A 26,485-nucleotide genomic window follows, 5' to 3' on the forward strand; every position below is an offset into this window, starting at 1 on the left:
CATTTGACATACTTGACAGTAGTGGATAGAAGCCCTAAAATACGATTTCGATTGTTCGCGCCGAAAACTGATAGAAAATTGATCCCAGTCAAGTCGATATATACTTTAATTAGCAAATTGATTTATTACAGACTCAGGCTATATGGCAATTTCAACTTGGGAAACATAACAGTAGTAGCAACCATACCAAACATTTCCCCACAACAAGCAGCGTATCTCGCATATGAAATAGCCAGGAGTGAGTCGACTCGCACCACATCGACTTGTTTATCTGACTTTGACTGGCTTTTGACGTGATGTCATATTGGAGTAACATGACAGCAAATAGGACCCAGCAGAGCTCTCCGTCGAACCTCACCTGTCCCCAAACGCACTTTTACTTTTCCACCTGAAGTCGCCTGTAGAATCCCGACATCTGTCAGACTTTAAGATAACGACATGTTTTCTGCATTGCTCTGCAGTTTGTTGCTCCTGCACGGCTCGCTCGGGGAGATCGTGTTCCGATGCCCTAGCTGCACCGCGGAGCGCCAGGCGGCGTGTCCCAAGCTCACCACCTCCTGCGAGATTGTCAGGGAACCGGGTTGCGGTTGCTGTCCGGTTTGCGCCCGGCAGAAGGGTGAGCTGTGCGGCGTCTACACGCCGAGATGCGGGAGCGGTTTGAGGTGTTACCCGACCGCGAATTCAGAGTTACAGCTGGAGCAGCTGATACAGGGACTCGGACGATGCGAGAACAAAGTGGACCTGGAGCCCACCATGACCAACCAGGAGTCAGGACACAGTGGTGAGTCTCAAGACTTGTTTGTGAACATGATTTGATGCACAGCCGCTGCCAAAATGTGTGCATATCGCACGGATGATGTTGCAGCACTGAGTCAAACATCAGTGCAGGTTCTTTGTTCTGGCACTCTTTTCTCCACCATCTTGTTTGAATACAGCCCCTTTGTTAGATCACCAACTTCTATCTGAACTGCTTCTGGTGCATCTGGTTGTACGAGCTTGATTTGGTTTATATCAGGATTCTCAGTCATGGAGAACCTGTGAATGTCAGTCAAGTGTTAAAATTGAGATTTCTTTAGGAAGTTTATTGGAATTAATGCAATATTTTAATTGTTTATTTTTATATTGACGTACTTATTTTATGTATATTTAAGCTAGAAATTCTATATAAAATAGTTTTATCCATAATCATAAAACAGTGTATAACAAAGGGGAAGTAATAATTGAATTTATTTTAAAAAATTATATATATATATATATATATATATATAAACATACATATATAAACTTGCAGTCATATTTATTAAATTCATATGCATAAACTATATGAAAAGACAATTAAAAATAAAATTTTAATCAACATAGCTCTATATTTTACTCACACAACACATATAACAGATTTTGAAATAATAATTTTATATACATTTTATTTTATTATCTAGAAAGTATAATTTTATAGAGCAATATCTAGTTCATGCATAAATGTTCAAGTAATAAATGACTGGAAATGTCTATAGTCACTGCTGGTCCAAATTTATTTAAATTATGCTTTTCTTGTCTAGTCACAAACACTGGAAAAACTCATTGTCAAGTTCTGTGTAAACCCTGATATATTTACTTAAATTGGATGGATAAGGCATCATATAAACCATGCTTTTATTATTACAGTCCTTGGGTGTTGATACAGGCAGATTAGATCAGTAAGCTGCAGCATTAGACATTTGAGGTCAACTTCTTTCAATTGGAGATCTAAAACACTGTGGTAGTCTAGAACATAATGTGGCCAATGAAACCAGTGGGGTAAACAGTGTTGAAATTTAGTTGACCATGAGACCATTGATCCCCTCAGTAAGCAAACAAGCTAATCACCTGTTGAACTATTGACACGGTAATGTTTGCCATTGAACTTTTGACAAGGTAATGTTTGCCATTATTTTATTTGTCTTGGACTTCCCTGAATAATACATCTTTGAAACTTTCTCAGGGGTTGGTTCTTTCTAAATTGGGGAAAAAAAGAGTATCACGCTCAATAATGCCTGTTACCTTGATGATAATATTTGTATAATCCCATGTGGGTGTCAACAGAGGCTGTCTCTTTTGCTCTAAAGGCCAGGATGAACAGTTCCAACCTTTTGCCACGCAACTGAAATATGTGACCTAGATTTCTAATAAAATAAAGAATTTTCCAATTACTGATGACTAAATGGTGCCAAATGCCTCTGCTTTGAAACAAATTGGCAGCCGTTATCCTGTTGTGCTGTTGAATTGTCCAACAAATCAAGGGTGAAAGGCTAATCTCGCCTGGCACAAATTAGACTTTTGCACACTGAACTTTGAGGCCCGTCCAGGCACCCTTGTGAATCTGCCCCGCTACGCTAGCTGAGCAGCGTTTGAATGGTGTATTTTGGGATACCAGTAAACACTAAGCAACAGGGTTGCCCAGCACCAGCAGTTAATTTGCTCATTTCCAAGCCTTTCCAATGAAGGTTTCTAATAAAGATAAAATAATGCTATGTAAGATAGTTAAAGTTCACTGTTGCACCGTCACGTTATTCTGGCACTGTGTAATTTTATTTGTTCTGTGAAAAAAAAAAAAAAAAAAATAGCCTTAAGGGCAAAGCTTCTGCATTCCATACAGACACAATGCGAATGATTTTAGTGGAGATTTTTCAATAATTATAACTGTTTTATTATCTGTTTGTCACTCAAAACAATTGCATGGCTCTCAAAGACACTGAATATTACAGATAAAGGGTAAGTTTACTGATTTTCAACCAACTTTGCATTTGTTACATTGTTACGTCTGTGTAAGTCTTTTTTTTCCTCCTCCACAGCCTGTTTTCTTTGTTTTCTCTAGCCATGTAGAACTGATTAAAAAAAAAAATCACATGACAGCTAGCTTTTATTAAAACATAATTTTGCCAATGGCAAATTATCCCTTTAAGTCACATGGACTTTTACGTTTATTTTGTTAGTTGCAGCTTAGCAGTATAAATCACCATCCACTGTGATTGCATGGAAAACAGAAGATCAGATATTCTGCTTTCGATCTCTTTAATGTTTTCTGGAAGAAATAAAATAGTAGTTGGACTTGGAAAAACGCGAGAGTGAGTAAATGATGACAAAATCATTTAACTAACAGTTTAATCAAAACTCCAGTTGACAGATTACTTGGCAGTAGTGAGGTGTGTGGTCAGTAACATACAGATTTATCTTTCTTTTCTCCGTTTTTTCTGTGAGAAGAATTCAAAACCAGCATCAAACCAGTTAGCCCTGCGAGTATGATTACTGAATGTCTTGTGGAACTCTTGTTAGCCAAGACCAGTGCCCACATTCTGGTCCAGTACTTCTGTTTCTGCTTAACAGAAAACACAAATTATTTCTGATCTAATGAATGCAGAGTATGTCATCTATTAAGGCTCATTAATGCAGTTAACTATGAATGATGTAATTATGAAATTTACTACAAGGTGCTACATCCAGGACCTCTGATCCTCTTTTTTGTGTTCGCTGCATGCCTTTGTGTTTTACTGTGTGGCCACTCCTGGGTATAGCTTTAACTAAATGTTGTGATTTGGCACCCAGGCATTGCACATCAAATGAATGCTCATTCCGCACTGCGGCTGGTGAATTACATTCCGTAGTTTCATCACACTGAGGTTCTCTTAATTATCTGCAACCTCGCTGTGCATGGCCTTAACTGTGAGCATAGTGCACCACCTGTAGTTAGCATTGTTCATAACTCAGGCGGCTGCCTCAAACATGATACAGTAGAGCATGTGTTTGGAACTGATGAGAGGAACATCTTTAGTAATGACAACCAGTGCACAGACGCTGGCTTACATAATGTTCCCTTGGCTTTAACTTTTGATCATTTTCAAGAAGTCTAGAAGATGTTTTGTCCATATCCAGGGTTTTGAGAAGAACTATTATGCAGCATGTGTGAACACACATCTGAGGCCCTCTGTCATCATAATGAACTTTAGCATGGCAATTAAAGGATACGTTCATGCAAAAATGGAAATTGTCATCATTTATTCACTTTCGTGGTGTTCCAAAAAAAAAAAAAAAGATGCTTTATTTCCAAACGATGGCAGTGCATACATACAACTTCAAGTCTCATGTTAGTTTATTGTGAAGAACAGACTGAAAAAGACATTAGTCGCTTATCTAAAGAGTTCACAGATCTTATTCCAACTTTTACAAATAGAATAATGCCGTATTTAGACGTCACATCAGATTTGATGGCAAAAGCCACTGGTTCTTGCATGGCATGTGTCCTATTACATTAGGATTGGATTTATTCAACTGCATGTGAGATTTCAAAGCTATAACAGAGGGTGAGATTTTTAATATTACTTCAGATGACTTGGAATATAGTGCAAATTATATTTGTGAACTTTGATTAGAATAATGAACGTCTTCAATTTTGGTCTGTTCTTCATACAAAAGTCATCATATGACTTCAGAAGTCTTGCATGAGTTGTATAGACTACTTTTATAATACATAATTTTGTCATCCTTATTATTAATAATAATTATATATATTTTCTTATTTTCATTTGTTGTTGTTTTTCATCTAATTTATGTTTTTCATCAACTATTGAATATGATTTTAATCATTAACAGTATCAACACTGCTCAAAGTGAGCATCAGTCATTGTACATTAAATTGCTTCTAATAAAATGAGTCAAAATTACACAGATCAATGTACTTAAAAATAAAATGCACACTACAATTATGAATAGACCCATGTATCATTGGCTAAAGTCAGGTAAAGGATGCACCTGTAAACTTTTGCACCTATTCACTGAAAAAAATCCAGCCTCCTCACCATCATCCTAAAAATATATCTCATGTTTATTCAAGCTAGCGGTTTGTATCTTATGTTTGTTTCTCAGCCTTTTCCTCTTTCTCCTTGTATTGCGTGTAATGTAATTGCTCTTGGATCCCTTCGGGGTCTGATGTGCTGAGACACGCTCTCTTCAACACCTTTCCAGTGCCTGCAGTGGGGATGCCTTGGGTGGCGGCTGCTTGTCGAGACCTGTGACACCAGAGAAGCTCCTTGTAGGCGCCATGACTTTACTTTTGCTCCAGGGCATCTGGAGTGTCATGATGTCAAACAAGCAATTGAAATAACATGAAAAAACGCTTGGTCCTTTTTCTCCAAGGCCATTCCAGTCAACCCCTCACAGACTGGAGAGACGATGAAGGAGCGTCAGCAGAATACACAGTCTGACACATCCAGCCGTCTTTCTCTGTGTGCTATAATGCTGGCTGCCTGCCTGCCCGACATGAAATGTCAATATTGACTGCAACAGGTATATTCACTATGGTTAGTGAATGGTTGCAAAGAATACATGTCTAGCAGCATCGAGGCTGTGTTAATACCTCTCGGCACACAGTTACATTCCTGTCCGCAGGCCTATTTTGTTATGACTGACAAGAATTACAATTTGTAACTTGCATGCTGCCATCTTAGCTGTCATGATGATTTCAGCTGAGTTATAGCCTTCTTTTGATTTTATAATTGAGAAACATTTAAATGGGCCATTCCACAGAATTGGTGTAAACTGCTGTCCTGTCCCACAACCAAAAAACACATTTAAAAGTATTAAAATCTTAGATGTTTACTAAGGTCCTTTTATGAAACCCACACTTATATATACTGTATATGTTCTGCATTTTCATGTATTTTAGTCCAATGGCTGAGACTGATTTTAACTCCACCTCTACATTTATGATCAGAAAATATTTATATATATATTCATTTAAATATTTATGTCACTCTCTCAAATAGCTACAGTACATGGTGAGTAGATAGTTTGCATTATTTTGAGGTAAATGTTCAAAAGTATGAAAAATCTGTGTGTAACTTTAAAGAACTTCACAACTGAAAGATGAACAAAGATGTTATGATAAATTTTAGTTCAATGTATTTCAAACTAATTAATCCTAAGTGTGAAATCAGTATGATCAACTTTTTACAAAGAAAAATTGGACTTAAAATACAACAAATCTCATAAATCACACTTGAAATATTGTTAAAACTGTAACTGTTATTGATTTACCTCTGAAAAGTTTTTATAAAACAGAAACTATTTATTTACAGGGAAGATCTTAATAGGTGAATGTAACCCTTCTTATTAAATTAAATAGTAATGTATTTCGGTAATGACAAATTTGGGGAGAGAACAAATATTCCAAAACTTTCTGAAAATGCAATATGAGAATTAATTGCACAATTACTAAAAATGATTGTTATACAATTTGCATACATACAAAAATTGTGGAAAAGATACAATATTATCTGTATCTGTTGTGTTGCACCAGGTAGCCCTACCCACTTATTAATTTTTACATTCATAACTTGAATATTGGTTAGGACAAAAGTCAAAAAATTTGGACTGCATTTTCAACTTTGGTTGAGCTAATCTAACATGTTGCTAATAATATCAAGGGAGCTTGAAGACTGTTTTATCATGTTTTGCACTGTCAAAGCAAACATTTCCAGAGATTTAATACATTCTTTTTGTAAACTAATGGGAGCTAGCAAAGTGTCTTCATGAGATCCACACTTAGCACCATGCCAAGTGTGTTATCACTGAGTTTTGTAAGCTTGTTGCTCAACCGCTTGTCAAAAGCTGAAGCTCAGGCAGTCCTTGACACTCAGGAGGCTGTAGTTGCTATGGTGCCAAATGGCGATCAACAGTACTTCACAAAATGAATCCAAGGCATTTCCTGAGGAAAACTTTGACTTCAAGCTGTTTCCTCAAAGGCTCAAATCTTATCACTGAAAGTAGGTCACTATTATTTGTCAAATTCTAACTGATTATCAAATTGCGTGCTGTTGAAGGAATATTACAACCTTAAAGGAACAGGTCACCCAAAAATGCTCTTCAAAATATTTTCTTTTTCAGAAGAATAGATGCATACAGGTTTAGAATGACAAGAAGACGAGTAAATGATGACAGGATTGTCTTTTTTTTCTATATTTTTATTTACTGTCACTTTAAGGGTCATTCATATGCATTAGTGAAAGATAAAGTTTTGTTTTAGTTTGCATTAGTGGATATCTATACAGCACTTTTCAGTTTGATGTTTATTTGCATGTTAACCCAGTTACTGATTAAATGTGCATTCACATATAATTTTTTATTATTATTGAAAAGCATCTTTGAAAACTAGCATATGATTCCCTGTAGCAGTCCTTCATTTACTGACATCACTTACTTTTTTTTTTTTTTTTATCCGTGTTTAGCATATAGAACTTATCAGCAGAAGCACACACACTCATGCACAGACTCGAAGACTGAGTCTCATTCATCTGCAGAGAACATTTCCTTTGTGCACAGTGGCTGCTGAATCATTGAGGCTCCCTCAGCAGGCCTCTGATTTATGACCGTACAACATCGCTGTTTAGTCTTTGCATATGCAATTACAGAAAAGATAAAAGAGAGCGAGGGTGAGTAGAAGAGAAAGACAGAGAAAAGTGCTGGCACAATCCACTGTGTGTTGAGAAGAGGCTCACGGCGGGTGGTTTAGGTTGAATGAAATCTTAAACGCTTTTTCATCAAATAGGGGAGAAAAAAAGGAGAACTGCTCCCAGAGGATAGTGACAAATGACTTCTCAGAACAATTTTCTTAAGTGGACTCAGGGAGAGTGTGAAATGCTAAGACACTGAACAGATGTTTAATGATGTAGAGGACACAAAGAGGACAAGTTCCTGTAGGACAGAATAGTAGGAGAAGTGGTCTGGATTGTTTTTAAACGTGTGTTTTTTATTAAGATTTTGAAATTCGCTTTATTTGAATATTTTCTGTTGAGTTTTAATTTGTGTCTTTATTTTTTTTTTCCAGAAATGCTCCTAAATAGTTCTCATTTATTTTTATAATTTAAGTTTTATTTTAAGTTTGTATGTTTATTACATAAAAGGAACACAACATTTTTTTTTAGCTTAAATATTTAATCTGATATTTACATTTATTTGTATTTTTTAATTTAACAAAATATTCCTTAATAGTTTTCGTTTTTGATACCAGATACCACAGTACTTTGTTTATTTATATATATATATATATATATATATATATATATATATATATATATATATATATATATATATATATATATATATATATATATATATACATATTTATATATATATATACATATATACATATATATTATCTAAAAGCTTAATTTCCATAGTCATTCGAGAATCACAGAGAGTTGTTTCTAAACTATATTGCAAGTGTATCATACGATGTGCCTGACTAAGTGAAAGCCGTATCAAATTTGAGCTCCAAAAACCTCTTGTACGTGCCCAAGGGAAGCCATTCTGCATCCACCAAAACCAACAGTTAGCTTTTGCAAAACCCTCCCACACCTGGTCCTGTTTTGCCGGACATTGGCATAGCTTTCCTGTGAGTCGTGTAGTTCCACAAAGGAAAGGAAATTAAATTAGATTCTACACTGTTATTTCATGCAGCCGTGGTACAGCGGGTTCTTGAAGTTACAACGTTCACAAAAGGCCACATGGTTATGTAAAGAAGAAAGAGTGCCAGATACAAGCCGGCTTTTTGGGCATCACAGCTGCTTATGTTTTTCTTGCATTACTTTTTCATACTGACACATTTTGCTTACTGCAGCCGGTTTGGAAAAACAACATGGCCGCTCGGCTCCCTCTTCCTAGTCGTGTGGGTTGACAAAGTATTTTCTGTAAATGTTTAACCGGATGGGTAAACTGTGGACATGTTTAAATCAATGACAGTGTCTTTGGGTAGTTTTCCCAGCATGCAGCGGGCCTCAGTTTATCCACAAATCGACAAGAGTTTAATGGTTACAAGAGCTTCATGTTGCGTGTCGCTGAGTGCAAGTTTGTATATATCAGTAGACTGTGTACTGTAAAACAATACGACCGGTTATAATCCTGCCGTCAGACCTCTGCATTTTGATAAATCCTGGAGAGAGCCTGCAGTTTCAGCTCATTAGAGAAGTATGCATAGATTAAACCAAATCATGAAGATTTAAAGTGTTTGATTATGGGTGGTAGCATGCAACCAGAGCAGAACTGACCTTAAGATTTTTTTAGTTTTTCATTTTTCACATAATAGTTACTGTGATTAAAAGTGCTGTAACTGAAAACATTTTTTTTAAATGTAATTTATTTATTCTTATTATTTAATTGTATTTATTTGGTTTTGCACGTCACACCATATATACTGTTAATTTTAAAAGTAGTTATAAAAATCAGCCAGGATACCCTGTTGTACTTGTTTTTGAATGCATCTGAACAGCATACATGTAATATACAGAAAGTGTATTAAAATTAAAAACTATTTTATTTTATTTTATTTTTTGCATGTCGGACTAGGCCTATATATATACTATTTTTATGTTAGGAATAATTATAAAATGCGTCAGCAGACCCTGTTTTGCTGTTTTTTAATGCATTATATGTAAATAGCATCTAAATGTCCATTATGAAGAGATTCTTGCTAGTTTGTAATGGTTGTGCTCTAGTAGATGAGATGTTTCCAATGATATATGTAAATGTTATTCAATCTCTGATGTTTTTGCTCATTCCTATCATGATGATGTTCACATTTCATAGAAAATCAAATGAAACTCATCTGTCAGAAAATTAAGTGGTAGGTAAGAGTTTGTCAGGTTGTGATTATATTACTATATTACTATAATATGCATTACAAAATTCACATTCTAGGTTTTGAGTCAAGTGGGTCTTTTTTAAAATGCTGTTCTAGTTTAAAGAGTTGAAAATGTTGGTAATCAATATCGGTTCAGAAATTTAAATATAAAGCTGTTTTCCCCACTGAACTTGTTGCAGTTCATTATAGGATTGTATTTTTAATTCGTATGTATGATAGATGTAATGCTGTCTTAATGCAAATATTCTCATTTGAACAGGTTTTGTGCCAGAGGTATGTCTGTGATGCTGAGGTTTTGGAACAGAGTCAGTATGTAACTTCACAAGTGGCACTTGACTTTTCAACAGCATGTCATACTTCCTTGGGAGAAGTAAGAGAAAAATCGGCCCAGGCCCTGAAAAGTGTTCCTGTCCACTCCCCAACCACACAGCCCACACACTAAGCCTTTGAAAAGAGAGAGGAACTGTGAGTGGGAAGTGTTGCTGGTGTAGGCCCAGGGATGAGAGTGTGAAACAGGGATGCTTTCGAGGAGACGTAATGGCAGGTGTCTGCTGAAGCACGCCCGCCAATAATCTCTTCAATGAGGCAAATTCTGGCAAACTCGCCCGCTATTTTAGACACTATTCTTAGGTCTGTTGATGACAATTGGGCTTCAATCTTGAGACCACAGTATTTGGTGCTGGACAATGCTCAGAGCGATCACCCCCCCTTCAGATCTCTAAGCTTCCATGCTCACCCTAAGCTGACTTATTTCGAGCGGTTCTGGGCTCGTGGCCTGAGGGTTCTGCTTTTTAATGTCGATGGGCAAGACACAGAGCAGATCTGAATTCAGGCAAGAGTTTCAAAGGGCCAGATAGAGTCCAAGTGACCCGCTCTGTGCATGTGACGTTACCATAAGGGACACGCAACTAATTTGCCCCATACAAAGTCCAGAAGTACATATTTGCTGTTACAGTACATTTGGAATCAAATACACAGAGGTTTGTTTAGCGGTCACTGTGCTTTGATGCTGCCCCCGAATTTAAGGGGTAAGAAGAATATGCAGTCTTACTTTCAGAGGGCCTTTGAAGAATATTTGTTGTTTGTTCCTTTTTTAAAGCATAATGTGATGAAATGTTGTTGTAAATGTATTTCAAAATGATTAGCAATTACTGTTAATTAAATCTGCAGCCTGTAAGTTTTACCTCTTTGTCGCCATCTCTGTTTGAAACCTGAGTTTACTCTATTTGCAGAATAATTTTTTTTTTTTTTAAATGGGTCGTGCACCGGCATGGCTAAAGCACTTATTAATCTAATGTATGTGTTGCTGTCACCTATTGCGCCGGTGTGGATATTCACTGTACTTCGGGATCACAGATTCTAGCCTATATCTTGGAAGTATGACAAAAATACGAAGTTTTACTGGATAGTGTTATCTGAATGAATTAGTAACAAGCCTGACACTTTTGTTTTGACCAACTGAGGAAAAAAGCATTACAATAAATCATGCTACAATGTGATTAACGTTAACGATGGGCTAGGACATATCACATCAAACAGAGCAAATTATTATTACAGTTAAACTTTGTCTCAAATTGTTCATGTTAACAACATCAGCATTGCGTGACTGAGTATGCAGTGTGTATTAGCGTTACATGTAGATTTAAATTTCTGTACAGTATAATCTATAATTGTCTTACCATTCAAATTTCATATAAAGAAATTATTTTAACCCAAAAAGCAAATTATTCTTTCTTAGAACTGGTTCTTTTTAAAATACAAAACTTGTGTAATCCCATGTAGGCTATCTGTAATCAGATGCAAGTTTAAAACCGGAATATAATTTAATTTCAGTCACTTGTGTTTCATAAACACATAAACCTTCTTGGATAACAATCAGCCACCAAAATGATAAATTTAATTATTCCAGCTGCCAGTACAACTCAACTTAGAAAACATTATTATAAACTTACCATTGTGAAATGGGCTAAGGTACAGATAGTTTTAAACCCTGGCTGGTTACTTGCTCAAAAAATTATTTCATATAATTTTATTCAAAACAGGACTGAAACTTTAAATATTAGTAATTATAAAGATGTTTTTTACTTAAAGGGATGGTTCACCTAAAAATGCTAATTCTTTCATTAAAAATAATTTAGGCATTCTCACACTGTTTCAAACCTGTAAGACTTTCTTTCTTCTGTGCAACACAAAATAAGATAACAATTCTTTAAAATAAGGATAAAAGTCTCTTTTTGTTATTAGTAGTTCACTTGTGATTTGCCAGACACGTTTTGACTTAAAAGGCACGTATCTCTTCACAGGTCTCTATGACTATCTGAATCAAGAGCTGTCATTAATTCCAGCCTTTAACTTTCTCTCTGCCTTGTTTCGATGCGCTGCCAGAACACTGATCCTGGGTTTGCTTTCATTGACAAAAAAGATAGTGTCACAGTGTCTGGGTTGTGTTCCCTGGGTTTCCACTAGGTGTCCTCAGTTCCCCCAGTGTTTATCATTTATCACTTCCTGTCTCCTTATTTGGTCACCTTCCTCCTTGTTTAGTTAATTGATTGTTCCCCACCTGTCTCCTGTTTCCCCATCATCCTTTTGTGTATTTATACCTGGTCTGTCTGAGTCTTAGTCACGGAGTCCTTGTTTAATGTTAAATGTTAATTCATGTCCGTCAATGCCTTGCCTTGCCTTGCCCTGCCTTGTTTAATGTTATGTTTGGATTTACCGGTTTTGACCCTGCCTGGACTGTGTATTCTCTTTGGATTTCCCTTTATTAAAGACGTACTCGCAATTGGTTCTCTCTCCTGTGTTTTCCATAACACCGAACGTGACAGAAGGACTCCGTCACTACAAGAGCCAGCGGTATGTCGGCTTATGTCTCCTCCCCAGCCACAGTGCGGGAGAGGAGTGGATTTGAAGGAACTGGCCTGGTGGTTTTCCGGGGAACCAGAGGAGGTCGCCGAGGAGGGAGTGGTCGAGAGCACCTCAGCACCGCTCTCAACCAGGTCCGCCCTTCGACCCGGGGCTCGTGTGGGATGGATTAGAGCCACCGTCTCACCATGGCGGACGGAGAGGAGAGAGGAAGCGCACGTCATGGCTGACGTCATGGCTGCTGAGCCAGCGCCACAGCTCAAGATGGCCACCAGCCCAGAGCCACAGCACAAGATGGCCGCCAGCCCAGAGCCACAGCACAAGATGGCCGCCAGCCCAGAGCCACAGCACAAGATGGCCGCCAGCCCAGAGCCACAGCACAAGATGGCCGCCAGCCCAGCGCCACAGCACAAGATGGCCGCCAGCCCAGCGCCACAGCACAAGATGGCCGCCAGCCCAGCGCCACAGCACAAGATGGCCGACTCAACGCCTGAGTCTCCAGACAAGGTGTCACCGACTCGCCAAGAGAGAGGGCGGAGGAGGAGGAGACAGGCGTCTACCGTTCCTCAAAGCCCAGAGGACGTTCCCGAGGCGGTGCCCGATGCGGTTCCGGAGGCCGAGGCGGTGCCCGATGCGGTTCCGGAGGCCGAGGCGGTGCCCGATGCGGTTCCGGAGGCCGAGGCGGTGCCCGATGCGGTTCCGGAGGCCGAGGCGGTGCCCGATGCGGTTCCGGAGGCCGAGGCGGTGCCCGATGCGGTTCCGGAGGCCGAGGCGGTGCCCGATGCCGAGGCGGTGCCCGATGCTGTTCCGGAGGCCGAGGCGGTGCCCGATGCTGTTCCGGAGGCCGAGGCGGTGCCCGATGCCGAGGCGGTGCCCGATGCTGTTCCGGAGGCCGAGGCGGTGCCCGATGCCGAGGCGGTGCCCGATGCTGTTCCGGAGGCCGAGGCGGTGCCCGATGCCGAGGCGGTGGCCGATGCTGTTCCGGAGGCCGAGGCGGTGCCCGATGCAGAGGCGATGCCCGATGCTGTTCCGGAGGCCGAGGCGGTGCCTGATGCTGTTCCGGAGGCCGAGGCGGTGCCCGATGCCGAGGCGGGACCCGATGCTGTTCCGGAGGCCGAGGCGGTGCCCGATGCTGTTCCGGAGGCCGAGGCGGGGCCCGATGCTGTTCCGGAGGCCGAGGCGGGGCCCGATGCGGTTCCGGAGGCCGAGGCGGGGCCCGATGCGGTTCCGGAGGCCGAGGCGGGGCCCGATGCGGTTCCGGAGGCCGAGGCGGGGCCCGATGCCGAGGCGGTGCCCGATGCTGTTCCGGAGGCCGAGGCGGTGCCCGATGCCGAGGTGGAGGCCATTCCCGATGCGGTGCCCGAGGCCGCTCCCGATGCGGTGCCCGAGGCCGCTCCCGAGGCCGTGACCGAGGCAGTGCCCGAGTCCGTTCCAGAGGCGGTGCCCGAAGCCGAGGCGTCTCAAGTCTCCACAGGCAGTCCAGAGTCGAGTCAGGTTCCAGTTGACCCTCCAGAGGCGAGTCAGGGGCCAGTGAACTCTCCAGAGTCGAGTCAGGTGCCAGTGACCTCTCCAGAGTCAGGGCCAGTCACCGTTGAACTTTCAGAGTTAAGTCAAGTCACTGGGTGGTCTGCTGCTCCACCCTGTTGGACTCCGGCATCGACCACAGGGGCGTGGTGGTCATCTGCTCCACCCTGGAGGACTCTGGCCTTGACTACAAGGGTGTGGTGGTCTTCCGCTCCGCCCTGGGGGGCTTCCGCTCTGACCACACGGACGTGGTGGTCTTCCGTTCCGCCCTGGGGGGCGTTTGCCCTGACTACACGGTTGTGGTGGTCTTCCGCTCCGCCCTGGAGGACTCTGGCCTTGACCACAAGGGTGTGGTGGTCTTCTGCTCCGCCCTGGGGGGCTTCATGTTGTTTTTTTTTTTTTCTCCTTTTGTTTTTGTGTTAATGTCGGTCCCTGTTCCTTTCTGTTAGTCTGGCCCTCCGTCCCTCCCCCTGAGCCTCCACATGTCCGCCTCCCTCCTGGTCTCTGTTTTGTGTCTGTCTTGGAGCGTCTGGGAGCCGCTCCTTAGTAAGGGGGTACTGTCACAGTGTCTGGGTTGTGTTCCCTGGGTTTCCACTAGGTGTCCTCAGTTCCCCCAGTGTTTATCATTTATCACTTCCTGTCTCCTTATTTGGTCACCTTCCTCCTAGTGATGCACCGAAATGAAAATTCTTGGCCGAAACCGAAAACCGAAAAAGAGAAAACCAAGGCCGGAAACCGAAACCGAAACCCCGAAAGAAATTATGCCAATTATTCCATTGCATTTATTGCTATGACCATGTACTAACTTTACTAAAATTAAGACATTGCAATTGCATAAATTAATATTAAAGTTTCAAAGATAATTACAATTACATAAATTATAAAAAACATAAAAATACATAATTACAAATTATGCAATATTTATTAAGCACATTGCAACAATGCACAGTATAAATTAAAATTCAAAATTAAAAATGTATCCCACTCATGTGAATATTAAATAATAATGTACAGGCCTACTGGCCTGCAGAAAGGTTTTAAAATGAACTGTTCTCTCATAAAAACAAAGTGCATTTAGGTCAAGTGCATTTGAAATTGTTCTCTGTAGGACTAGAAAGTGCATTACTTCTCCAGTAGGCAAGACTGTTGTCACTTCTGGGGATGGGGACTTCAGACAGATAACCATCTAGCTGTTGAGCAGTTGAGCTTGTCATCTGCCTGACATTTGAGAAATATTTGAGAGAGTGTATTTAAATAGGGGCAGGGCATAAATAATTTGTTTTATCAAATTAAAGCAGAAATCTAGCAGAAAATCTAGCAGAAATATGGCTACAATCTGATATTATGTATGTATATGTATATATATATGTGTGTGTATATATATATAGGCTACTGTAAATAAAATGTCACATATATAGTAGCCTAAGAACTAGAACAATAGCCAATGTATTATTATTTGAGGCACTTTCTTGCAGAATTTCACTGAAAATATCAGACAACGAGGGTGAATGCCAAGAGACGAGTCTTTTTTCCGCGCTCTGATCTGTCTCCTGCGCTTGGCGCTTCTCCGTCTCCACGCGGGTTCTCCGCATCCAGCGCGGCCTGTATCATTTCTCGTGCGCGCTGCCTTATTTCCGCATCCAAGTAATGATCTTTATAACGCGGATCAAGCACATTCGCGATGAAGTGCAGAGGATCCGAAAAGATCTCAGTGAGACGTGTGCTAACAGACTCTATAAAACTGTACCTTTCTTTGTTCTCACTTCGTGGTCCGTCTCAATCTCTTTGTTAGGAGACGCTTTAGTGCTGCGAATAAAGGAATAAGAAGAGAGAGAATGTTCTCACTGGTGTGAAGTGAATGTCGCGGGGAGCTCGTGGTCTGCGCTATGCAGGTGCACGTTCAGGTCGCGGTTTCTGTTTGCGTCATCATCACAACATTTCGGCCGTGTTGTTTCGGTGATAAAAGTCTTTCGGCCAAAAACCGAAAATGCTCTTTTGGGCCATTTTCGGCCGAAAATCTTCGGTGGCCGAATATTCGGTGCATCCCTACTTCCTCCTTGTTTAGTTAATTGATTGTTCCCCACCTGTCTCCTGTTTCCCCATCATCCTTTTGTGTATTTATACCTGGTCTGTCTGAGTCTTAGTCACGGAGTCCTTGTTTAATGTTAAATGTTAATTCATGTCCGTCAATGCCTTGCCTTGCCTTGCCTTGTTTAATGTTATGTTTGGATTTACCGGTTTTGACCCTGCCTGGACTGTGTATTCTCTTTGGATTTCCCTTTATTAAAGACGTACTCGCAATTGGTTCTCTCTCCTGTGTTTTCCATAACACCGAACGTGACAGATAGCTTGCAGTCTTTGACAAATTTCTATAAATAATATGTCAATTTGTTATGCAACATCTAACCTAACAGGGTTGTGCAGCATTCACAATTTAGCTGACTATAGCTTTTAACAAGCCATTCAGTTCCTGAATTTTTATTTGAATTAAACTGAATTTAGTTGGCAGAATTCACAATTCAGTGAAATGTATACAACAACTGTAAGTGCCATATATTTATTTGCATATGTATGTACTATTTATTTATACAAATAATTGACTTTAAACCAAGGTGGAAGCATCTGTAGTAGTAGTAAAAGAGATTTATTTTTTGCTTTAAAACTAGTATTGGAGTTCCTCTGTTTGGTTATGCTGAACTTGCCATTTTAATCCATTAAATTCCCCTTAACATCCTGTAGATCATAAACTTAAAGAGAGCCATTGATAAAAGTTTGCCCAAATCCTTTAACTTACCCTTCCCTTCATTAGGAGAGTTAAATGGCACGCGGTCCCCTCCAGTGAAAAAGTCTGGCAAAGAAAACAATTACCAGCACATCAAGGAAATAGCTGTGAAGCAGCATCTCGACAAAAAGAAGTCCAAGATGTACAGCTCCCTGGATGATCCCAAAACACCTCACCCCAGACAGGTGAGTGTCTTGCTGTGAAGAATCACAGGGCAACACAGCGAATATTTGACTTATAAGTATAAAAACCTGTATTCACATTGAATGTCATTGTGTTCAGTACGGCAGTGCCCTCTTCTGGTTATCAAACTAACACACCACTTACACAAACACAGGTTCACGCAAAACACACACCCACACACACTATGACATAGATATTATTTTTCTGTATCAGCTAAACATCAGTTTTCCTAACAGTCTTATGGGGTTCAGATTTACGGTATGTCCTTTGTACAACCCTCTATATTTGATGTTGCTATAAATCTGTGGTCTGAGGTTGTTTGTCAGTGTGTAATTTATTGCTTCAGTATGTTATTTTCGTGATTGGAGCTGTGCAAAAACTGCTGTAAGCTGATTTTTGGGTGTTTTTTGTATTAAGCCTGTTTCTGGTTCCTGTTTCTGTTTTTTTCAGTCAAAAACATATGATAATTTCCTTAGTTACCTAATTAACCAGCGATTTCTGGTGTCTAAAACACTGCCCGGTGATAGCATGCAGTCGCGGGGGGATTGCCAAGGCAGAACAAACGGCTGCCGTCTCTGCTGAAACGGGGAATGAGCCAGTGCTTGTCGAATTTGGCCATCACGCAAATCCACAGAGAGTTAATTAACTTTTCTTGGACTTGTACCATGCTTTACCTGGACTCTTAAATCCTCAGCCAAGTGACCACTGCAACTCCCCAATCAGCATCTCTATCACGCATCATCTAATGTTTTGAGCCAATAGACAAATTGTCTAGCTAATTTACTTCAGTTGGCAAGTCATTTTTCTTTCTTTTTTTATAAGTACAACTTGAAGTAAATGGCAGTTTTGGTAGTTTTCTTAGTTTCTCAGATGTAGAGGGGTGGTGTTGGTGCAGTGGATAAGACACATGCCTTTGGTGTGAGAGACCCGGGTTCGAATCCACTGTGAGACACCAATGTGTCCCTGAGCAAGACACTTACTTAACCCCTTGTTGCTCCATAGGCATGCGACCTCTGACATATATAGCAATTGTAAGACGCTTTGGATAAAAGCGTCAGCTAATTGAATAAGTGTAAGCGTAGAGCTTTTTTTGCGTGATTTAGACTGTTTGCTTTACATTGTCATATTCACATATCCTCATCATTTAAAGGATGCTTTAAGCACATTGATTTGGAAAACAGTCCTACATCGACTGAATGAATTCTATTGCTGCTATTGGGCAAGAAATAGTTCAAGATAAAGAAAATTGATGCGACCATAAACAAACAGCAGCGGAGACAACAATAGCTGTATTATGAAGCACACTGGGTCTGGTTTGGCCGACCTGAAAGCAATAGTAACTACGGCTAAATGATATGTTGATAAAACAAATGGATGTTGGAAAGTACCATAAAAAGGTAGATGCAATAAAAAGAAGAAGCCAAAGCAATAAAAATTCAAACCAGTGATAATGGTAGGGTAATAAAAAGCCAAACTGAATAAACAAGTTTTCTGTCGGGTCATAAATCAGGAGCGTAACCATCACATATCCCATGAAAAGCAGACATTCAAGGAGAATGTCAGGGTGACGGCATGTTCGATGACAGCAGGGGACTATTCATTGCTTTGTGATGGAGCACTTTTCATCCACACGATACGGATAAGATCCCTGGCAGGCCCTCTTCCCCCAGTGCCCTCTTATCCTGGGCCAAGCGGGGAGCAGCCATCACGAGAGATATAGGGAAAAAGAGAAGGAACGGGAGACAGGAATGGTCTTTGATGCCGATGCCTGTCCTTTACGGAGAGGTGGGGAGGCAGAACTAAGCCAGCAAATTAGCTCAAGTACGAGATTTATATCAGCCACACAAATGTTTCATGAGGCCGCCGGCCTGCTGTTTATCTCACTCTCCTTATATGAGTGTTTCTTTGAGGAGTTTTATTAAAACTAACTTTTTGTTATATGAAGATCTTTACCACATTTTGCTATGCCTTCATCACTTATTTCTGTTACTTTTCAAATGCAGGTTTTATTAAATCATAAACTATAAATTACATTTCATAACCCACACTTTCCTCTGATAAAGTTTTTTTCAGATGTTACTGTACTTTTTTTGCAATGTAAATCTCACTTATCAACAACATATTTTTAAATTGAAAGGTGGTTTCTGATGTCTAAAACAGCCTTAGCACAGCATACAAAACACAATTTTTACACAATTTCTGTCATTAATCTTGTGAATTTCATGTAAAATTTTTGAAAATATTACAGAATTGTGTGTATTTAGGTATTTAGACAAAGGAGATTGACAAAATAAGAAATACTCAAATATATGTGTGGTTTATGAGGACACGCCTTTGCATAATGACATGTTGATGACAGAGGTATTACAATATGAAGGTGATTCATAAGGACACTTCTTGTGTCCCCGTAATTCAAAAGACTTAAACATACTAAATTGTGTTTTTTGAAAATCTAGACATGCACAGAGTTTCCTGTGAAGGTAGGGTTGGGGTAAAATACTATCTGTACAGTATAAAAACCATAATGCATATGGAGATTCTACATAAACCATAAAAACCAATGTGTGTGTATTTGGTCTTATAGAGCCAGTGTCAACAGGAGCTGGACAGAGTTTTGGAGAACATCTCCCGAATGACGTTCCATGACAACAAGGGACCTCTGGAAAATCTTTATGACCTGAAGTTCCCCAACTGTGACAAGACAGGACAGTACAACCTTAAGCAGGTGAAATGACCAGTATTTGACTCAACCTTTCAAAGACATCATCATAGTTGGAAATTAGCAGCTTTGGTAGCTGAAAGTAGCTTTTGAAGTCTTGTCCATTTTCAATTTTTTCCATTTCAAAGTTTTGCTGGTCTCTTGCTGCATTGGCCGGAGGATTAGCACAAAAAGTACTCTCATTTAGATGGCAGCGGGTATTAATTTCACTATAGGGAAATAGGAATATGAGACATTGCACAACCTTTCAATCTGCAGCATCCTGCTGTTTTATTATCCAATTCCATGTGGAAGGTTCAATAAAGAGTCAAAAAAGAAGCCAAAGAGAAACTGTGTATAAAACATTCCCACATTCTCTACAGAAGGCTGTTTTATCAAAGCCAAGGCAACCGTATCTGAGCTGAGAGTTACAAGCTAATGAAAATTTTGCTGACCGACTGACCTGTCTGTTGGGAGATTTGCCTTGGTTTTCAGAGACATCAGAGGAAAGGAGAATGACAAACTCAATCTTTTATATCTCAATGCATTTCCTATTCGTCTTTTACATGCTGATGAAATTAAATGGGAAACATTTTTTACAGTCTTTTTGGACCTCAGGTTCTGATATCACACGTCCGCATAGGAGTTTCATAAGAAGTCTTATAATGGCTCAAACTGTATATATGAAAAGATACCAATGTCTACAGTACATGTAGACGTCTGAGATTTCAATATAAACTTTAATGACTAAATGATCAGATTATTCGTATCTGCATTAATTTGATAATTCCCTTACTGTACATTTGGAGATGTACAGAGTGTCCTGGCATGACATGTAGCTTAAACCAGGACAAAGTGTCCCGGAGAAGGAAACTAGTATATTGTTTTGACATGAAAACCCTGTTCCCAGGGCTCGAAACAGTGTACCTCACCACACTTAATTGTATTGCAATCATCCTGTTCCTTTTGCAATTATTGTAACTGTCAGTTTTTGTTCTTTGCCATTGGAGGACAAAATTGAGAATCAGTTTTTTGCCTATTTTGGGTCTCAGCGTCAGCCATGTCCAGTTCAATTATGACCTAATTTTGGGAGTGCTCAGTAGGGGTCAATGAGACGTGCTGGGCCAAATGAGGCGGGAGGGCTGTTTTGGGGTAGCGCCTCCACCCCATACTCGCCAAAGAGCTTCATTAAGCCCCCAACACCCACCATTATCCCACCTGTCTCTCATCATCTTCTCTTCCTTGTGTTCCAGTGCAACATGTCCAGCCATGGACAGAGGGGCGAGTGTTGGTGCGTCAACCCCTACACTGGTGTCCAGATACCCTCGTCCCCAAAAGTGCGGGGTGACCCCAACTGCAGCCAGTACTATGGTGGTCCCGAGCTGGAACCGCCCACCAGCCAGCAGAAATAGACGCACCCTGACCCTTAAGGGAGATGCCCCGGGTCTCAAACGAGGAGAGTTAAAGCGAGTGCAAGAGCGAAGTGCATGTGTGTAATTCTGTACGTGTATGTGTATGTATTTTTTCGCAATAGTACAATCTGTATTGTCGATAGGAGTGTGGAAAGTCACATGCCAGCAAAGAAAAGCAAGTCAAGGACAGGTAGTTAAACCTCCCCCTTCTCAAATCCAGATAACTGTACTCCAAATTTAACTCTGGAGTGTTTTTTTGCACCATTGGTTGCCAGAAACAAACAGAAACTGCAAACGCACAAAAGCAGCAGCTTGATGTTGATTAAAAAATGAATCCCAAATTTTTATACTATATATATATATATATATATATATATATATATATATATATATATATATATATATATATATATAAAACAGAGGTTTTTTTTTTTTTTGGCTGATTTGAGAGGATCTGTGCGAGAGGGGCTGAATATGTGCTTTTTGTCTATTTTGACTACTTGACTACTCAACAGATAATTCACTAAACCACTGTCTCTAAATCACTGCCACATACATGAGTTGCTATACGGCGTCACCGAAAATTGTCACCCCATCAAACCAATTGGAGTGCAAGGTTCGAAAGGCCCCAAATTCCAAACATTTGCTAAATTAAAAACAAGCCCCCTTTTTGGCACATAATACTGACCTCCAATCAACATAATTTGTTTGAGGTTCAAGTGTGTTTTTACAGTCGATAATTGCTGTTGCTTCCAAGTACTCAAGATCTGGCTATCCCTGTTCCTGGCAGCTGATAGACTTCTGTACTCGTTCTGCTTCTTTACCATGTGGTAGAATGCAGGTGGTGTATGTGTGTGTTTGTAGAGTGGGGATCAACATTTACTAATGATGTGCTGACAGAGGGCTAGATTAGGACACAGGGCTGACATTGACAAATGTGATATAAAGTGGGTTAAGTGCCTATAAATAAACACAGGTTTGCCTGCAGTGCCAGTGGGCTTTGCCTCACCCTGCTTTACTCTCATCTGCGCTGTGTTGGGGGTTGGCAAGGGTGATTCTGCCCAGTGTAACGCTTGAATGGGGTTAGTTTAAGAGTCCTGTGGAGGAATGTGAAGTGGTGCATGGGTTTAGTGAGCTTGTTAAACCAAATTTTTGTACCAGTTTTTCCCCCAGCTGAGTGAAAACATGCGTTATATACCTTGAACAGCCCAATGCAACAGAATAAAAAAAAAAAAGTTTGAAGTTACTACTGGGTTAAAATTGGCTCAGCTGGTCATAAAGATCCAATAGAAAACGACAAACAATAAAGTAGCATACAGTGGGATTCAAAATCTACTTTAAACCTATATATATGTATAAATATATTATTATTATTATTATTTTTTTTTTTTTTTCAAGAATCTTTGATGAATAGAAAGTTACATGAATAGAAAGAATATAATTTAGCTAAAATAAAAATATTTTATGACAAATTTAATGCATCCTTACTGAATAAAAGTATCGGTTTCTTAAAAAAAAAAAAAAAAAAAAAAAAAAAGGTCTTATTGACCCCAAAATAATGCAAAATAGAAGCATTCTATAGTCTAAATAGATGAGACCAGTGAGATTTAATGGGTTAACTTGTTCTGTCAGCAGGTAATGCCCTGTTCACATGGACACACAGCAAGTTTTATCGCTGAAGGCCCCTAGATCAGTGTACTGTTGGATTCTACTGAGCATTCCTACTACTGTGTTCTGACGTCATTGGTAGCCTGTCTAAATGGATATAGCTTCTGAAAATCTGATCACAAATGGGACAAGAATCCAGGTGCTGCTCATAAATTTCATCTTTTAAAATTCTGATTCCTGCATTTTCATTGTAGCCTTTTGGATGCCACTGTATGTGACCTTATTGTCATACCACTGAAAAACAATGCGGGGTTGTTAAAGGGCAGCAGCTGTAACATCCTTTAAGTTATATTTTAATTAACTACCCATATCTCTACCTCTTAATGTCTCTTCCCCATCTGTCTCTCTCTTTCCCATCCTCTCTTTCTCTGTGAGCATTGAATTGAACAGCTCAATCCAGAAATAGAAGTCGATTAAGCTTTAACATTGATCCTAACGTGTTAGTGTCCAGCCCATCGTTTGCTTTTGTAGTTTAGCCTTTGATATATTACCACATTAACCTTCAGTATCTTTCACAGTATTACCACATCTTGCTCGCCCTTAGTAGTAGCTTATATGTACTTAGTTTATCTAGTTAGTGTTGTGCTAACTACTGCGGTAGACTGGCTCTCCAGAATCGTGCAGCTTTGTGTGATTTTGGTGCCTCACGGATAGATTTGCCGAGACATGGGCTACGAGTTTTCCGTTTCGGTTTGTGTCCAAAATAGATTGCTGCCTGCCCTCCGGTGGCACAGTAAATTTTACGGTAGCTCGAGTTTGGCCTAATTTAAAAACAGTGCGAAACCAATCCCTGTGGTTTTCAGGCATATTGATTTGCCAGAGCGGTTCCGATGGGATGGAAGTGTTCACGTATGTGTGTGTGTTTGTGTGTATTTTGTGAATGTTTCGATGCTGTGCCATGCCTGGAGCCAGTGTGACGGTGGGAAGGATTGCTTGCCATCTGGTGCAGTGTAAAACTGTCAGAGCCGGTCTCTGCTTTTGGAAAGTCTCACACAAATGACAGGGGGAATTTCTTGAGCAAATGGCAGCTCAAGAAATGAGCTGTTCCATGGCAGCATCTCACATGCCTTTTTTTTTCTTCTGTAATTCATTGCGTATCCTGTGTGTCACGAGATGCGGTGGTATTAAATAACATGCATTACTCAAAGCATGCTCTTTGTGTCCACTGTCATACGAATGGTGCATGAACTGAGTTTTCTGTACAACTGCAATGGAAAAAGCCATAAATGCATGCAAAAATCAACATTGGTTTAAAATCTTGTAATAAAATCCAGCATGATTAAATGTATTACCTTTCAGACCCATAATACAGTTGTTGGTTTTTTTTTAATTTTATGATTTCTTTGTTGGGTTTTGTGTTGTCTTGATTATGTTTTTCATGCACATGAATCATAAGCCCTTACGGAAATTTTGATTAACTTGATGTACTCTTTTCAGGTTTCCCATGGTCATGAGAAATCCCAGTACATTTTGAAATTTTGAAATTTTATTTTTCCCAGCATGGAAGAGCCATGGAAATTTATAATTCATATTTTTTATATATATTTATTAAAAATAAAAATATATAAAATATTTGCAAGCAAATGGGAAAGTCATAGAAATCCATTGACCAAAAGGTGTGGGTAACTTATCTTTTGAGCTTCAAGAAAATTTACCGACATTTTCAGGAAAGAAAAGCTGAGAAGAACTTATGCTATCAATAGCTCTCTACCTTTTTTTTTCTTTAATATTGTCTGTATAAAAATTTGGCTCTCTTATTCAACAATGGCAGTGCACACGATTCTGATTTTATTCAATATGTAGAAGAGATTAAATAAGAGATTCAGCTTAAGCTTTACATGATGTACAGAAGTTGATGTGCGCTTATCACATCTGTTTTGGCATTCCTTCCTTAAAACAGAAAGCAGAATGTAAACAAATCTCAAGAATATTACAGGAGCAGCCTACCTCACGCAGGGACCGGCCGAGGATGAAAAGCTAAACTCTAATCATTGTGTTCCGAGGCGAAAGAGTGCTGTGGCGAGCCACATGTTGTGATAAGATGGAGCCATCTATAGTTGTTCAGCTAATTACGTGATAAAAGAGACGTGAGTGCTTTGAAGTCTAAAATGCAGTTGTCAGTTTCTTTGAAGGCTATAGTAATTGTCATGTTCACTGCCCTACAAATCAAATCGCCGACACATGTTCCTCTCTGGGTCTGCTTCGTTTCCCCTTACTTGATCTGGCTCTTACAAATGAATGCTGCTTGACTGTGGACAAAGCCCCGATCCGTCACATCTGGAGTCCGTAAACCTGAGTTATCCCAGGAAGAACTTCACCTGTATGTCTGCATTTAGTGATTACCTTGAGGCGACTAAAGTCTCGCCAGAGTCCAACCTATTTCACATCACATTTTAAAATAAAATGCACATATTGAATCAGCAGAGCAGTAGCAGCACTACTAGTAGGGGTTTGGCTCTCAACTCCCAAGAAATGCACTCTTAATCTATTTATCATCAATCTTTTGCAATATAGGCTCTTATCAGTGGCACTTTTGCCTTTTTGGCTTGATGCTTATGTCCAAGCAGTCATGAAATGTACAAGCTAACTTGCCCTGGGGCTTTGTGATGTGGCTCCACATTATCTATCCTTTCTTTTGCTTTCCTGACTTATTCGAATGGAGATGTTGGTCCTTTCTGCCGGTCAGAGATCCCCCCTTGATGTTGGGGCTCTTGGTCAATGATTTCCTTGTTCCTGAGCAATCTCTTTTGACTTCTGTGGAAAGCCAGGTGCCTTGCCTCTGGGCAGAGTTTAAATGCAGTAAGTCTTCACCCAAAATAAACCTGTATCCTGTAACGCCGAGCTCCTCTGGGCTCCTCTGTTAATCACCCAAATCCTGATTCATCAATGAAGACAATTGAATTAGTAGACGAACAATGTGTGCATGTCATAAATACACAGTGGACTGACCATTTGACTATAGTGTGTGTGTGTGTGTGTGTGTCATGTTTGTGATTACATAAACACATACATACACATATTACATAAGCCTTTTCTTAATGATTACAGTAAAGAACTTAACATGGAAGTAAACTGGGACAGTAAGGGTTTAAAAGCAAAAAATATTTTAACAGTCTTTTTTTTAAGCATGTGAATGCATTATGCTGTAAAAGCATGTTTATTGTATGATCTGTAAAAATGTCAAAATTGTCATTTTTTATATATTACATTGGTAGGTGTATGATGATCTTATTATGTATAAAATCGTATTAACAGCATGTTTGTGAACCCTTTTAATATTATATGTTTAAAAAGCATCCAAAAGGATGAAATTTTGGTTAATACATAATTCCAATACTTCCATTTGTGCTATTTTATAGTTTTAATGACTTTAATATTATTATAAAATGTGGAAAGTATATCATGCTAAAGTTTTCACTTAATATTTTCATGACATTGGTGATAGAAGATTGACTATAGCTTTACAATACCTGTAACACCTGTAGCACCTGGAACATTCCTTTAAGATATGCCAACCTGATGGATTAATAAGCAGTGTATACTTGGTAAATTATGATCATTTCAAGACAGTGTGTCTATTGGGTCATTAAAATCCCACAGTATCTGTTGTCTTTTTATTTGCATGCAATGTGTGATAATGGTGTGACATCTGGGAAACTGTCCTGTGGTTACTGCCTTGGCTAGTG

At 39.8% G+C, this 26,485-nt stretch overlaps 1 protein-coding gene across 1 annotated transcript; it reads left to right on the top strand.

The window, feature by feature from the left end:
* Positions 1-301: 301 nt before the first annotated feature.
* Positions 302-21,383, top strand: LOC132095504 (insulin-like growth factor-binding protein 2-B). The gene is made up of 4 exons (XM_059500561.1): positions 302-781; positions 16,866-17,023; positions 19,606-19,746; positions 20,973-21,383. The coding sequence occupies exons 1-4, from the start codon at positions 439-441 to the stop codon at positions 21,129-21,131; spliced, it is 801 nt and encodes a 266-aa protein (XP_059356544.1). The 5' UTR covers positions 302-438; the 3' UTR covers positions 21,132-21,383.
* The last annotated feature ends 5,102 nt before the right edge of the window (positions 21,384-26,485 follow it).

Source organism: Carassius carassius, chromosome 19, assembly GCF_963082965.1.
Source record: "Carassius carassius chromosome 19, fCarCar2.1, whole genome shotgun sequence".
NCBI classification, from domain to species: domain Eukaryota; kingdom Metazoa; phylum Chordata; class Actinopteri; order Cypriniformes; family Cyprinidae; genus Carassius; species Carassius carassius.